This window comes from Boleophthalmus pectinirostris, unplaced genomic scaffold (genome assembly GCF_026225935.1).
Source record: "Boleophthalmus pectinirostris isolate CB_2022bp ecotype Guang Dong unplaced genomic scaffold, ASM2622593v1 HiC_scaffold_21, whole genome shotgun sequence".
NCBI lineage: Eukaryota > Metazoa > Chordata > Actinopteri > Gobiiformes > Gobiidae > Boleophthalmus > Boleophthalmus pectinirostris.
The window spans coordinates 34888172-34904282 of NW_026571175.1; the positions used below are offsets into that span (position 1 = coordinate 34888172).

The 16111-nt window shown below is 40.8% G+C and overlaps 1 protein-coding gene across 2 annotated transcripts in view; it reads right to left on the reverse strand.

Moving 5' to 3' along the window:
• The window catches only part of epb41a (erythrocyte membrane protein band 4.1a), a 131943-nt gene extending 116829 nt beyond the window's left edge, over positions 1-15114 (reverse strand). Inside the window, exons 1-5 of one of the 2 annotated variants that reach the window (XM_055157500.1) lie at positions 14803-15114; positions 9842-10144; positions 6820-6924; positions 4927-5045; positions 1392-1610 (exon numbers count right to left, since the gene is read on the reverse strand). In XM_055157500.1, the coding sequence (XP_055013475.1) occupies positions 1392-1610; positions 4927-5045; positions 6820-6924; positions 9842-10144; positions 14803-15114 (1058 nt within the window). The remainder of the gene's footprint in view (positions 1-1391; positions 1611-4926; positions 5046-6819; positions 6925-9841; positions 10145-14802) is intronic. The other variant, XM_055157501.1, reaches the window with a different exon arrangement.
• Positions 15115-16111: the final 997 nt, after the last annotated feature.

The following is a 16111-nucleotide window of genomic DNA, read 5'->3' on the forward strand; positions in this document are numbered from 1 at the left end:
GCTTTTGTCCACTCAGCTCCTTCTGCTCGGAACACGCTGCAGAAAAACTGGAAACTGACCGAGCTCGTGTCCTTAAACGCTTCTAAATCGAAGGTGAAAGCATCAGAGACACATCCTTTGTGTTTCCTAATCTGTGAGCCGTGTCAAGAGGTTTTTAATCTCAAAGGGATTTTTTTTCTGGGTTAAATAAAATAAAATATAGGGAAAAAAATAAAATATGCACCTGGACTGGACTGAAGAAATGATCCAAGAAGTGTCAGAAATAGATCACGTACTGACACTCCGACAATGATGTATAATTGTTTTGTTTTATCAACTGTCGCTGCACTCAGACTTTTTTTTTCCCTTTTTTCGCCATTCCGACAAACAAGGTAGGACTAATTATTAAGTTGCTCTTTTCGGGATAATATTTTCACACATCGGTGGTATGGTTTGGTCCTGGTTTAGTCTTGTTTTAGTCCTATTTTAGTCCTGGTTTTAGACCTGGTTTAGTCCTGGTTTAGTCAAGGTTTAGACCTGGTTTTAGTCCAGATTTTAGTCCTGGTTTACACTTGGTTTAGACCTGGTTCAGACCTGGTTTTAGTCCTGGTTTAGACTTGGTTTAGACCTGGTTTTAGTCCAGATTTTAGACTTGGTTTAGACTTAGTTTAGACCTGATTTTAGTCCTGATTTGAGTCTTGGTTTAGACCTGGTTTTGACCTGGTTTTAGTCCTAGTTTAGTCAAGGTTTAGACCTGGTTTTACTCCAGATTTTACTCCAGATTTTAGTCCAGGTTTACACCTGGTTTAGACCTGGTTTTAGTCCTGATTTTAGACTTGGTTTAGACCTGGTTTAGTCCTGGTTTAGTCCTTTAAACTGTAACCTAATTACTGTAGAGGCTTAACATTATTCTGTGTGTTTGTCTAAACAACAAGTCCTTTAACCCCCATCTGTCTGTGTGACTAATGATCCAACTTAAAATACTCCTGTTACCCTCCCTGATCTGATGCCCTGACCCCACCTGCATTTGACCCGGTCTGCCCCACCGTTTGCCCCACATTTACGTTTTGCCTTTGCCCACACATTTGCCCCATCACCTTTTCACGTTTGCCCACGTTTGCCTCACGTTTGCCCAACATTTGCCCCATGTTTGCTTCACTTTTTGCTCATTGCCTTTGCACCTTTGCCTTTGCCATTTGCACCTTTGCCCACACTTTGCCTTTGCCCCACCTTTGCCTCACCTTTGCCTCACCATTTGCCCCACCTTTGCCTCACCTTTGCCTCACCTTTGCCCCACCTTTGCCTCACCGTTTGCCACCTTTGCCCACCCTTTGCCTTTGCCCACCCCACATTTGCCCCACCTTTGCCCCACCTTTGCCCAGCCCACTTTGCCCCTTTGCCCCAGCTCTGACCTGTAGGTGCGGTGCAGCTCCATCATCTTCTCCTCGAGCTCTGGGGTCTGTCCCTGGGCGATCTTCAGGCTCTTGGCGTAGTCGGGCAGGTGCACCTCGGGGTCGTACTCTCCCAGCTCGGACTGAAGGGCGTAAGAGCCGAGCAGAGCCAGAGTGACGAAGGAGCAGGGCAGACGTCCGGCCAGGATGTCCTTACGCAGCTGCAGGCACAGGTAGTACCTACAAAGTCAAACACAACAGGACTCAGAAAAACACTACAGGGGATGATTATAATGGAAAATCGACTTTAAGGAGAGATTATTTAAAGAGCCATTAGACCCCCTGAAGCTTTACTGTGCTCTTAAGTAAAATCTGAAAAATCCTCCCGAGTGGGCAGTGCCAGGCGGGTTGGGGAAGCGGGTGTGGGGCTCTGGAGCGATGATTGACAGTCGACCGACAGCCACAACAACCACAACAGTCCAACATGGCGTGGACCGGTGCCTTTGGACTTTGAAACAGAGTGGACATGCCAGGTCGGGGCTGAGAGGAGCTCCTCGTGTCCCGCCTGTACACCCCAGTGTCTGTGCATCTGACTCTGGCTGCGTTCACACATACTGGGTGTGTTGAGAAACAAATATTTCCCTCCCTCCAAAATAACATCGTGCACACTGCATCGTTTTCAAAAAAAGTTTTCGTTTACATCAACCCGGATAAATCCTCCATCGAGCGCCGTCATAACTACACCGAGTCTCTGGGCGGCGCCTGGATCAGATTCAAACCTGTAGCATTTATTTCATTACAGTTGTAAGTTTTACTCAAAAATCCCTTGAAAAACGTGCATTAGGCTGCGTTCAGACTGCAGCCTGAAGTGACCCAAATCCGATTTTTTGGCCCCTGTGCTCCTGTATCTGATCTTTTATTGACAGTCCGAACCACACAGATCCGATTTTTTCAAATGTGACCCAGGACACTTGGATATGTGCTCCTGAAACTGATACATATCTGATCTTTTGACATGTGACTTCAGTGTGAACGGCCAAAGTGCATTCATCCACCTACACGTTATCAACAAGACACAAACGTCACTATTCTGCGCTGAAGTAGGTGAAAATTGTTAATGAACTCTGTGTCACTGAAGTGAAGCACATCACCACTCACCACTCTTGGCTCCGTCTCCACATCCACACGTTCCTTTCAACGGACTGAACCACAAAACACCACGACCAAAAACCTCGTCCTTCTCCTTCTCAATCTCCTCCTTAAAACAAGTAAGTTGTTCATGTTCTGGCTCCGGTACGAGAGGAACTTTAAAATCTCCAGGTGCTCGATGCTGCGTCCATGTTTGGACAACTTCTGTAAACACAGAGACGCTCGCTGCGGTTGACGTCGTCGTGTCTCCAGTGTCACATGTGGGACACTTTTGGGCCGTTTAATGTTCACACTGGAGTCACATACAAGTCACATTTAATTGGAAATGTGAACGACCTCAAAAAAACATCGGATTTCACAAAAAAATCGGAATTGAGCGTTAAGCCCTGCAGTCTGAACGTAGCCTTAGTGAGCGGGCTCGCCTCTCCACAGATCTGTTATAGAAGTGACAAAATCACTGACCTCCGAGTTCATTTGTCTCTGGTCATGGATATGAAACATCAGCTGTGTGCAAATGCAAACACATGAAAAGTGTTTCAGCAGAAGAAACACGAGTGCTGCTCTGATGCTTCATCATCATCAGAGCAAAAAGGAAACACTTTTCGGTCACACTTTTGGCGACAGCTCCTAAAACTCTGTTCATCTCACTTTACACACAAACACCAGTTTTTAGAAAGCTTCGTTTCCAGAGGTGAATTCTCCATTTGTGTGTAAAAGTTGGAAATAAACAAAAAGAAATGTGTCAGTTTTTAAAAATACCCGTGTACATGTAAACGGGGCAGTCGTGAGTCCAACACGAAAATTCAAATGTCCTGGCCGTACTTGATCCTGAAGAGGCCGATACAGACTAAGTCCCATTTTTAACAAATATGCACTAAAATACCAAAATAAGTCCAGGGATAGAGACACAGTTCTATATGTAGACCAATTTAAACAGATAAACAGATAAAGTGTTTGTTCCTTTGCTCTGTTTCAGTCCAATTTACAAGATGAAGTAATTGTTATAAGCACTTTTAAGTCTTAACTTTTTGGTCTATGACAGAACCAAAGGCTGTTCAAGGCATTTTAAGAGGAAAAAGTCATATATTCACAATTTTATATGATGATTTTGTAAAATATTGCAATAAATATTGTCCTGTCCAGAGATGTGAAATGAGATTGTGAAAATTTTGTATTAAGAAAGTCCATCTGAACGAAATAGTCTTCCAATATTTTATGTTATGAGGTTCTTTTTTCAGACCAAGAGTTTGGATTGTTCACTGCGCTCTTCCTCAGAGTCACGTGATGTTGCTGTGACGTGTCCTGTTCACTCTGAGGAACAGCGCAGGGATGAGTCCAAACTGTCTGGTAGAAAACAAACTCTTGGTCTGAAAAAAGAACCTAATAACATCGAGTCCATTTGACGTCCGTTTGAAATCTAAATATACGGATTTTTGTGTCGTAACTTCGCACTTTATTTGACAAATGTTACGTCACAGTTCGTAGTGTGTCTGTCGAGTGTGGAGATTTAAAGCGTTTCATTTTGACATGTTCCAAAAATACTCCACTGACCCACATAAGACAGAATATGTGTCGTGTAGTACCCCACACCAGCATGAATATTTGATGGAGCGTGTGAGCTGGGACGTGGTAAGTGGGCTGTGTGTGAATCAGAACCGAGGGGGAGGAAAGACGAAACCTAGACGTTCTGTTAAAACTGTATGTAAATGTACATGCACACGTTTAAGGAGTATTTATGGGATTTAAAGTACAGTTTAGTAGTACTTGTGTTACCTGGTGACCGTTATGTTACCTGGTGATGTCCTCTGAGAGTAAAAGTACATGTTAGTAGTATTTTAAGTATTTGTGATGTCCTCTGACAGTAAAAGTACATGTTAGTTGTACATGGTGATGCCCTCTAATAGTAAAAGTACATGTTAGTAGTATTTTAAGTATTTGTGATGTCCTCTGACAGTAAAAGTACATGTTAGTTGTACATGGTGATGCCCTCTAATAGTAAAAGTACATGTTAGTAGTATTTTTAGTATTTGTGATGCCCTGTGATAGTAAAAGTACATGTTATTAGCATTTTTAGTACTTGGTGATGTCCTCTGATGGTAAAAGTACCTGTTACTACTACTTGGTGACGCCCTCTGATAGTAAAAGTACATGTTAGTAGTGTTTTTAGTACTTGTAATGCCCTGTGATAGTAAAAGTACATGTTTGTAGTACTTGTAGTACTTGTAGTACTTGTAGTACCTGGTGATGTCCTCTGAGAGCTGGGCGGGGTCAGGGGGAGTAAAAGTACATGTTTGTAGTACTTGTAGTACTTGTAGTACCTGGTGATGTCCTCTGAGAGCTGGGCGGGGTCAGGGGGAGTAAAAGTACATGTTTGTAGTACTTGTAGTACTTGTAGTACTTGTAGTACCTGGTGATGTCCTCTGACAGCTGGGCGGGGTCGGGGGGGTAGAACTTGACGTTGAAGGTGAAGTTGTAGTTTGCTCCTCGAACCTGTCGGCGTATTTCCTTGGTCATGTCCATCCACGTCTGACGAGGAACAAACGACAAGAAAATAAAAACACACAGAAACAAGTTCCACAAACACAAACAAAACATTTAAATAAACATCAGCAAAGAAGAAGACAGAAGTAAAGGTTTATTAGTCCGTTTCACATGGAGCAGGAGTGGAAATCTGCTGTTTTATTGTCACATCTGATACGTTCTATTCACAAACCAGGAAGACGTTTGGAAAGATGCGATGACAACTTTGGCTCTGTTCACGGTACCAAGTCTGACAAAATCTGGGAAAAATAAGAAAATGTTCCAGTTTTCTTCATGTCGTACATGAATTCCACATTTCAGACTTCTGGTCATCGCGCTGTGCAAACTGAACATCAAACCCTCATGTTTGTTTTCCCAGTGGGATGCGTCTGTTGTCAAAGTCGATCTTTTCAAGTCTTATGAACCACATCACTTTTTTTTCTGGTTCTGATATTGTCATATTTTAGTTTTGGGATTCGGACATGGTAATTGTGTGGTTGTTGGATCCTAACAGCGGACGAGTCCCAATCAGGGACGAGTATCCAGTGATGTTATTATCAGGAAGAAAGAGAAAGACCCGAGAACCAGAGCGAGAGCCACAAACATTAGCAGAGAATAAATATATACACCACAATCACCAAGTGGATCACGAGGACTACACCAGGACTGGACCAGGACTACACCAGGACTGGACCAGGACTAGATTAGGACTAAACCAGGCCTAGTGTCAGTGTCAGAAGGTGTGGATTTACCACCAAATAAAAACAAGACCATATGAAAACGTACGTCACAGAGGAAAATAACAGTCATCAACACCAGTGAGCATTTGAACTTATACAAGTTTTATTTATGTGCCGAGCTCTGCTCCAACATCGATCTGCGACGACAAAACGCCCAAACCCAAAATGTAATCTTATCAGGAGAACACGGACACATGCAAGACCAACAGTACAGAATAGTTTTTGTAGACTTAAAACGTTTTATTTCATACGTGATAGTTTCAGTTGCTCTTTATTTGTTTATTTTACTGCATGTGACCTGGATGAACGCGCTGACGTCTTCTGTGTCGTCATGGTTCGCTTAGAAAAAACGTGTTTTACTTGGAACCAACTTTTTGGTTCCTGAACGCTCTGATTTCCGGCGTGAACACGAGAGTCAGTTCAAGAAAACGGTTTGAGAAATTTGTTTGCAAACTCCATAAATGCAAAAGTGAATCAGATGTGTGTGACTCAAACCTCCGTTCAAACTGTTTCTCAACCAACAAAGTCAGAAGCGAAGGCGACGGGCAGAACTGATCCACAGGAAGAACCAAAAAGGAAACATTTGTCTGCCTAAGAAATCATCCCGAGTTTGCAGAGAACATTTTGTATGTGGAACGACAACAAAGCAAAGCGAATCCCAAAACTAAAATATGACAATCAGAACCAGAAACAAAAGCGACATGGTTCAAAAGACTTGAAAAGATCGACTTTGACAACAGACGCATCCCACTGGGAAAACAAACACGGAGGTTTGATGTTCACTTTTTTCAGAGGATCCTTCCCAGTGTGCACTGCGCGATGACAGGAAGTCCGACATTTAGGATGCATGTGTCGTTACGTTCGGTTGCTGTTACACGTTTTCATTTTACCGCCGATCACATTTACACGATCACAGTCGGTCGTTGAGCCCAGAGTCGGGAATTACACCGGAAGTCGTCGTCGCGTGTTTGCAAACGTCGTCCTGGTTTGTGACGTGAGCGTGGACAGAGTCTGTAGGACAAAAAGGGGGCGTGTCTGACCTTGAGAGTGGGCGTGTCCCAGATGGCGAGGCCGTAGTAATCCTTCTCCAGCAGGTTCAGGTGATCACACACTTTGTCGAACAGATCCTGACCCTTGGCATGTTTCTGCACACACACACATTACAGAACATTACAAATATGACTTGACTAGATCGATGAGTTTAAAGCTTCACTGCGGAACATTCCAGACAAAGCAGTAACCACAGAAACAAGCTCCTCGGTGCAGCTTGAACTTTAGAAGCAAGAATTTTAACACAGAACGTGAATGAGAAAATCCAAATGTTGACAAATGTTTGATAAAAAATATTCTTAATTTATTTCCGTATTTTTTTTTTGTTTTTTTTTTTTTTTTTTATAATTTGTCAAATTTAAGGGATTGGATACCCAGCACATCCACAATAAGACAGACTTAACTAAACACATATACAAAAAAAAAAAAAAAAAAAAAGTAATAATAATAATAATAAAAAAATAAATAAATAAATTAAATAAAAAATAAAAATAAAAAAAAAAATAAATAAAAAAAAAAAAATAATAATATATATATTTTTTTAAATTGTATATTTTTGTATTTTTGTATTTTGAAAAGCCCAAGTTAAACCTGGTCACGGTCGATGTGTTCGTACAAACTGTCATCAGATGTTTGACAGACGCCGTGTCCAACATCAACTCGTCGTATCAACAGAAACACAGAAAAAAAAAAAAAAAAAGTAATAATAATAATAATAAAAATAAATAAAATAAAATAAAAATAATAATAAAAAAATAAAAAAATAATAATATATATATATTTTAAAAATTGTATATTTTTGTATTTTGAAAAGCCCAAGTTAAACCTGGTCACGGTCGATGTGTTGGTACAAACTGTCATCAGATGTTTGACAGACGCCGTGTCCAACATCAACTCATGTATCAACAGAAACACAGAAAAAAAAAAAAAAAAAATGAGAAACGAGAAGAGCCGGACGGAGAGATGAGTCAGAGGAGAAGAGAGAGAAGAGAGAGAGAGAGAGAGGGGGAGGTGGAGAGAGAAAGAGACAGAGGAGGAGAGAGTGAGAAGAGAGAAAGGAGGGAGAGGAGGAGAGAAGGAGAGAGAAAGAAAAGAAACAGAGAGAAAAAAGAGAGGAGATACAGGCAAGACACAAGAGGAGAGAGAGAGAGAAAGAGAGAGAGACAGAAAGAAACAGAGAGAGAAAAAAGAGAGGAGATACCGGTGAGACACAAGAGGAGAGAAAGAGAGAAAGAGAGAGAGAGGAGGGAGAGAAGAAGAAGAGAAGAGAAAGAGAAACAGGGGAAAGAGGGACAGAGGAGAGAGAGAGAGAGACAGGAGAAGAGAGAGACAGAGAGAGAGAGAGACAGAGGAGAGAGAGAGACAGAGAGAGAGAGACAGAGGAGAAGAGAGAGACAGAGGAGAGAGAGAGAGACAGAGGAGAAGAGAGAGACAGAGGAGAAGAGAGGAGAAGAGAGAGAGAGAGAGAGACAGAGGAGAAGAGAGACAGAGGAGAAGAGAGAGACAGAGGAGAAGAGAGAGACAGAGGAGAAGAGAGAGACAGAGGAGAAGAGAGAGACAGAGGAGAAGAGAGAGACAGAGGAGAAGACAGAGGAGAAGAGAGACAGAGGAGAAGAGAGAGACAGAGGAGAAGAGGATGACGATGAGATGATGAAAGAACAAACAGCAGAGAAGCAGAAAAACTAAACGTCCTCAGTCTGTTTCTCGTGACTCATGAACGATTCACTGTGAACATTTCTCCTTCAGAAACATCACAAAGTTCAAAATCATTTAAACTGATCGTGTGAACTTTTCTGGAACATCTTAGACGTGGACTTCAGATTTACAGTGAGTTCAGACCGGAGCGTTCAGGACGTCTGCGTGTGGTGAGTGACAGGACAGGAGCTGCGCCTGACACATGATTGACAGGTCCATACTGCACACTGCAGGAGTAAAGAGCCGTGTGATTGGTCCAGCAGGTGAACACACGTCCCTCCACACAACAAACGTGGAGGTAAATTTGACTCTCACAGAATGAAGGGGATTTGGCACTGATGCGGCGCCTCTGACATGAAAAGTATTTTCAACTTTCTGCCGTCGACGCCTTGGACGAGCGTCTAGAGCATACGGCCCGGGGGCCGGATCCGGCCCTCCAATAACTTTAATCTGGCCCTCGGCTGATTTTCTACTAAAATATTGTAATGATATTTTCTATTAAAATATTGTTAATTTTCTGTGGTGTTTATCACAGCAGCGTCTCCAGCGTCTCTGTACGTGGCCCCTCCCACCAGAGCAGCACAAATGAAGACTTGTCTCTTTCCAAACGCTCTTAAAGGACGATCGTTTTGACTGTTGACCGTGACACCCTCATCAGAAAAATGTCCAACATGAGAAAAGTGGAGCCGAGTGCAGGATTTTACAAGAAAAAATTGACTTATTCCTATTTACATAAAAGTTCATGTTAAAACTTTGTGTTGAAATTGCATTTTTCTTAAAGTTTCAGGTTGTTCATTATATATATATATATATATATATATATATATATATATATATATAATTAAATTATAATATTTTGTAAAAGAAACAGTTAATCAGTTAAAAAAGATTTCTGTAATAGATTTGTGTTGAATTAACACTAAGTGAAGTTGAATTAACACCAAGGAAAACTGAATTGACACTAAGAGATTTAACTTCAACCATATCAAACTCAAACCCCCATTTAACTTTCAAATAGTTAAAATAACACTTTTTGGGTTAAAAACAACTTGAAACGAAATATTTTACAGTGATATTTTAACCCTTCAGTTTTTCCTGTGCAGATGTTTGTATCGGTTTGACCAGAAAGCTGCAAATTTACCGTAGTTTGTGTGAAAGTTGCACAAAACAACATATACACAGTTTAGCAGCAAAAAAGTGGATTTTAGAAATTTTAGTTCCACTTAAACCTAAATATTACTCAAGAATGAAGGCGATTATTCAAACTTGTGTAAATTAAACCTTCTCTCGGTGTTTGTTTGATTCTTTGGGTCTGACCTCCAGCTCCAGGTCGTAGGTGGTGTCGTCGAGCAGCGTGACGGTGATCTCCATGTTCCTGGGTCGGCGTGGAGCTCTCGGGGCTTTGGCGTCCTCCTCGGGGCTCTTCTCCTCCTCCGTCTCCTTCTGGGCTTCCTCGTCGGGAGCGGCCGCGTCCTCTTTCTTCTCCTCGTCTCCTTCCTTCGCCTCCTTGGTGTCCTCGCCCTCGGCCTTGGGTCCCTCCTCGCCCTCGCCCTCCTTCACCTCCGCCTTGTCCTCGCCCTCCTTCTGCTCGTCTCCGTCTTTCTTCTCCGCCAGGTCGGCCTGGAGGAAAAACGAAGACACGTCGGGTTAAAAGGACCAGATTTACGCCGTTTTCTGAGCTGATCATGTGGTTTCCTCCTTAGTCCTGGTTTAGTTCAGTTTTAGTTCTGGTTTAGTCCTTGTTTAGTCCTTGTTTAGACCTGGTTTAGTCCCAGTTTAGTCCTAGTTTAGTCCTGGTTTAGTCCTGGTTTAGTCCTTGTTTAGTCCTGCTTTAGTCCTGGTTTAGTCCTGGTTTAGTCCTTAGTCCTTGTTTAGTCCTGCTGTAGTCCTGGTTTAGTCCTGGTTTAGTCCTTGTTTAGTCCTTGTTTAGTCCTTGTTTAGTCCTTGTTTAGTCCTTGTTTAGTCCTGTTTAGTCCTTGTTTAGTCCTGCTGTAGTCCTGGTTTAGTCCTTGTTTAGTCCTGCTGTAGTCCTGGTTTAGTCCTGGTTTAGTCCTTGTTTAGTCCTTGTTTAGTCCTGCTGTAGTCCTGGTTTAGTCCTGGTTTAGTCCTGCTGTAGTCCTGGTTTAGTCCTGGTTTAGTCCTGGTTTAGTCCTTGTTTAGTCCTTGTTTAGTCCTGCTGTAGTCCTGGTTTAGTCCTGGTTTAGTCCTTGTTTAGTCCTTGTTTAGTCCTGCTGTAGTCCTTGTTTAGTCCTTGTTTAGTCCTTGTTTAGTCCTTGTTTAGTCCTGCTGTAGTCCTGGTTTAGTCCTTGTTTAGTCCTTGTTTAGTCCTGGTTTAGTCCTGGTTTAGTCCTTGTTTAGTCCTGCTGTAGTCCTGGTTTAGTCCTGGTTTAGTCCTTGGTTTAGTCCTTGTTTAGTCCTTGTTTAGTCCTGCTGTAGTCCTGGTTTAGTCCTGGTTTAGTCCTTGTTTAGTCCTTGTTTAGTCCCGGTCTAGTCCTTGTTTAGTCCTGCTGTAGTCCTGGTTTAGTCCTGGTTTAGTCCTGATTTTGTCCTTGTTCAGTCCTTGTTTGGTCCTGGTTTAATCCTTGTTTAGTCCCGGTGTGGTTTAGTATTTTGACCCCGGGGTCAGAATCCTGTTATGGTCTGTTGACCCCCTCTGAAAATCTATATTTTATTAATAAACAACTTGAATTCTATAGAAAAAATTTTTTGAATATTAATACTATATCTGCAAATTTAAATATATTTAACATATTTAAAAGTGTTTTTTGAAGAACCCAGATGCATTTTTTTATGTCGATTATAACTTTTGAATATTAAAAATGACTTAGTTGTTTAAACATATTTGACTGAAAATGAGATTAGTCGTTATTAATGAGTTAGATAATCAAAGTGATGTAGAATGATTTGTTGATCAGTTGAGTAGTTAAAAAGGGGAAACCTCTGACTGTAATAATCTGACCCCCAATATGTTTATTAAAGTTATGATGATGTAAAGTAAGAAGTCCATGTTAGTTGAATATTGACAATGATCTATTATTTATATTAAAAAAGTCAAAATCCTATGACTATAATAACACAACATGACTAAATTCAAGGTCGTTATTCTTACAAACCGTTGCCTAAATTGACATTGTGATTGAGGATTATCTGAACATAACAAACTAAAAACCATAACAATGTAAAATACAAGATAAAAAGTGACAAAATTGCTGTGTATATGCAATTTTAACAGTACGTTTACACAAAATACCAAGTCGTTATCCATCAAAACATTCCTTAAAATACCTTAAAAGACAGTGAATATGTAGCAAGATATAATTAAAAGTAAATTACATGAAAAATAATGATTCGTTTCAGGTTCACGCGGCTAAAACCTGGAACAGTCTGACTTTAACGCAGTTTAAATCCAGGCTCAAAACGGTTCTGTTCAGCTGCGTTTGTCGTTTTCACTCTTCTCTCTCATTTAAAGTCTCTTTTTAAAATTTTATGATGATTATTGATTAGTTTTCATTGTGATTTTAATGTTTTTCTTATTCCGTGAAGCACTTTGAATTACTTCGTGTACGAGTTGTGCTGTATAAACAAACTCGCTTTGCGTTTTTCCCGTGTGCAGATTAAACGTACGGCATTATGTCACACAAAGGGCCGCTTGTTGTTACGTAAGATCCATGTAGTAGTGGCTGTTACTCATAATCTTGGTATTGTGTAAGTATTATGTAAATGTCATGTTGATCCTGAGCTCAGTCTGTCAGAGAAACGCTAAAAGCTTCAAACCAGGTGAACGTTTACAGGTGTATTATGGGGGAAAAAACGCATCATTTTGACCCATTTCTATTGGCCGAGCTGAACCTACACGACCAGTCAAACGTTTGGTTTCACTTTCTCATTCAAGGTTTTTTTTTTCTTTTTAGATACACACAGAAAATACCAAATATATGAAGCAGGATCACGGTGCGTCTCAGTTCGAGAAAACAGCTTCAAGTACGGAAACGATGCAACTTAACAAACTCAAACACGAGTTTAAACGAGGTACAAACAAAGAACAAAATGAAAAACAGTAAGAGCCGTAAGAAACAAAGACAACTGGACCCGGTCAAGCAGAAGTAAACAACAAGGAGAAAAATTCAAGTTAATTCATCTGATATAAAAATGTATTGAACAGATACATATGTCTCTAGTTTATGAAACTGTTGACCTTTTTTCTGGACCATTTTTGGTTCTAAAGTTCCATCTGTTTTAAACAGACCATGTATGAAACATGGAACAAAAATTATTTCCCAAATTTCAAAGACCCAAAAATCATGTAAATAAATGGATGTATTTCATCATATCTTGTGTTATTCCATCTTTGAACTGTTGATGAAGGTACAGGATTTTTCAAAAAAAAAAGTATTTAAAATGATAAAAATTTGCTTGGAAGGACTGACATATTTTATAGAAATAGTTTCCTTTCATTTTGAAGTAATATTAAAGTATTCGGAAGAAAAAAGCTGAAAAATGATGTAAAATCCTGCACCTTCTACTTGTTTGTACAATTTTCCCTCCGTTACTTTTCCCTCCGTTACCATGAACTTTCTTAATAAAAAATCTCATGAGTCAAAAAGTCAGAGGTTTTTCAACCTAATCTTGTACCATATGGTAGAAAACTATATGAAGCAAATATTCAAACCAGTTTGTTAAGGATATGTAAGTGAGAACCAAGAGTTATCACTGTTTGGATTTATTGACCAAAAAGTGCTGCATATTTCATTCCCTCCGTTACCGACATGAGTTTTTAAATTTTTTGTCAACAACTTGAAAGAATCTCACAGGTTTAACTTGACCCTGTTGGAGTGTAACTCTTTCCTACATTCTGATACTTTACTTATTTCAATAGTTCCTCTAGTTTCTGAATAAGAGACATTTGAATGTCAAAAATCTGCCCCTGTTTCCCTCCGTTACCACTTGACCGAACCCAAATGTTTCATCATCAAATGCGACGCAAATAGAGAAACAACTGAAAGAACAAAACGATGAAAACCAAGAAAACACCTGCAGGGTTCCCACGCTTTTTTTTTTTAATTTCAAAACTTTTCCATTCCATTCATTTTCCAAAGAGGAGATTTGAATATGAAATATAAATAAAAATCAGTGTTGGGAAGGTGACTTTTAAAATGTAATTCCCCTACAGATTACAGATTACATACTCCAAAATGTAGTTTGTAACATAATCTATTAAATTACTTAAAGTGAGTAATGTAATCTGAATACTTTGGATTACTTGATTTGATGTAGAGAAACAAAGACGAGGAAATCTTCACCTAAGATGTTTTATCTGCTAAAAGACAAGGAAAAAGCCCAAACTTTACTTAACTGTATTAAAAATATTATTGATAGAAGAAGAGGAGACACAGTCCACACAGCATAGTTTAGTCCTGTTAAATCCTGGTTTAGACCTGGTTTTAATCCTGGTTTAGATCTAGTTTAGACCTGGTTTTAGTCCTGGTTTAGTTCTAGTTTTAGCCCTGGTTTAGATCTAGTTTAGGCCTGGTTTAGGCCTGGTTTAGTTCTGGTTTAGTTCTGGTTTTAGTCCTGGTTTAGTCCTGGTTTAGATCTCATTTTAGAACTGGGTTTAGACCTACTTTAGACCTGGTTTAGACCTGTTTTAGACCTGGTTTAGTCCTGTTAGTCCTGGTTTTAGTCCTGATTTAGTACTGGTTAGTCCTGGTTTTAGTCCTGGTTTAGTCCTGGTTTACATCTTTATTTGGACCTGGGTTTAGACCTACTTTAGACCTGGTTTAGACCTGGTTTGAACCTGGTTTAGTGTCAATGAGTGGAATTACGGAAAAAAAAAAAAAAAAGGGATATAGCCCGAAATGTGAAAACAGGAAAATCCCTCTGTGTAATCCATTTACTTCAACAAAGTAACTGTAATCCAATTACCACTCACTGAAACAGTAACTGTAACTGAATACAGTTACTCATCATTTGTACTCTGATTACATAACTCCAGTACATGTAATCTGTTACTCCCCAACACTGCTAAAAATATTGGGTGGAGTTATTTAATTTTTTTTCTTTTTTTTTCTTTATATCTGATATCTTCTGTGTGTCTAAAATGTCAAAAGTAGTAAAACCAAACTAAAAAACACTGAATGAGATGTTGTGCCCAAAGTTTTGACTGGCAGTTTACTTTTGCGTGCACCATCTGAGTTTAAAGACACATTATGTAACATGTCGTCTCTGACTCCAGCGGACCGGGCCCTCCAGCCGGTCCCTGGGGGCCACACTGACAGTACCTCCGCCTCGGCACTGCTCACCGAGTGCTGGTCCGGGGCCGGCTCTCCCTCGGGCCTCAGCTCGGGCTCGGGGTCGGCGATGGGGGCCTTGGCCTCCTCATGGGCGTCCCTGTCGGGGGCGTCGCTCTCGCACTGGGAGCGTCGCTTGAGGAAAGAGGAGAAGAGCCTGGAGAGCCCCCGCCCGGCCGAGTGCCTGGTCCTCGCCCGCAGGAGGTGCTCGTGGTCGGGGGAGGGCGGGTGCTCCTCCTGCCCCCCCTCCTCCTGCTGCTGCCGGGGCTTCTTCTGCTGGCTCTCCGCCTCGTCTGTCGTCATGGCGACCGCTGCAGGATACACGCAGAGAGAAGAGGTTAAAAATAGAGCCTCTACTTTTAGACGCAGCGGGAGAGAATCACAGGGGCTTCGGACTATTTTAGAACCTGTGTTTTTCTTTATTTTCCACTAAACCGGGTTCAGCCCTGTTGTGGAAAACATCAGCTCATCATCAGAACAACATGACGAACTAAAATACTCACAAGATCTCAACATTTACTCACAATATAACTCAGAAAATTAAACTGCACCTTTGAAAAATTAAAGAAACTACGTACATAATTTCTAAATAGTTGTTTCTAACTTTCTCTAATGCCAGGATTAATATTTTTGAAAACCAGTCTCTTCACTTCGAACATGCTCACGCTGTCATCCACACTGCAAAAAAGCTTGACCAAAATTTAAGATATAAAAACTAGGGGTGTAACGATATCCAAGTCTCATGATACGATATCGACACAGTATGAACCACACGATACGATATTTATTGTGATATCGCTGGAAAGCTCGTGATACGGTGGGGAGGCTCACGATTAGGGATGTAACAGTATCCAAATCTCTCTGTACGATATTTTCACAATACACATACGTACGATATTTACTGTGATATTTTGTGGAAACTAACAAAATTGTTAATATACTTGACAAGACTTAATCCAAAGAACTAAGACTTAAAGGTTGTATGGAGGATTTTTTTTGTTTCAGATTGTCACTGATAACCAGAACGCTGCAGCTCGGGTCCTGACTCGAACTAGGAAGTACGAGCACATAAGTCCTGGTCTCAGGTCTCTGCTCTGGCTCCTGTGGCTCAGAGACTTTAAAGCAGCTCTGCTTGTACAAGTGTCTCCATGGCCGAGCACCAAAGTCCATCTGTGACATGTTAGTGTCATATGAACATCTCACACTCTGAGGAGCTCAGGGACCAACTCCTGCTGGTGCCCAGAGTCACGACTAAACAAGGGGAGTCAGAGTTTCAGGTTCATGCAGCTAAAACCTGGAA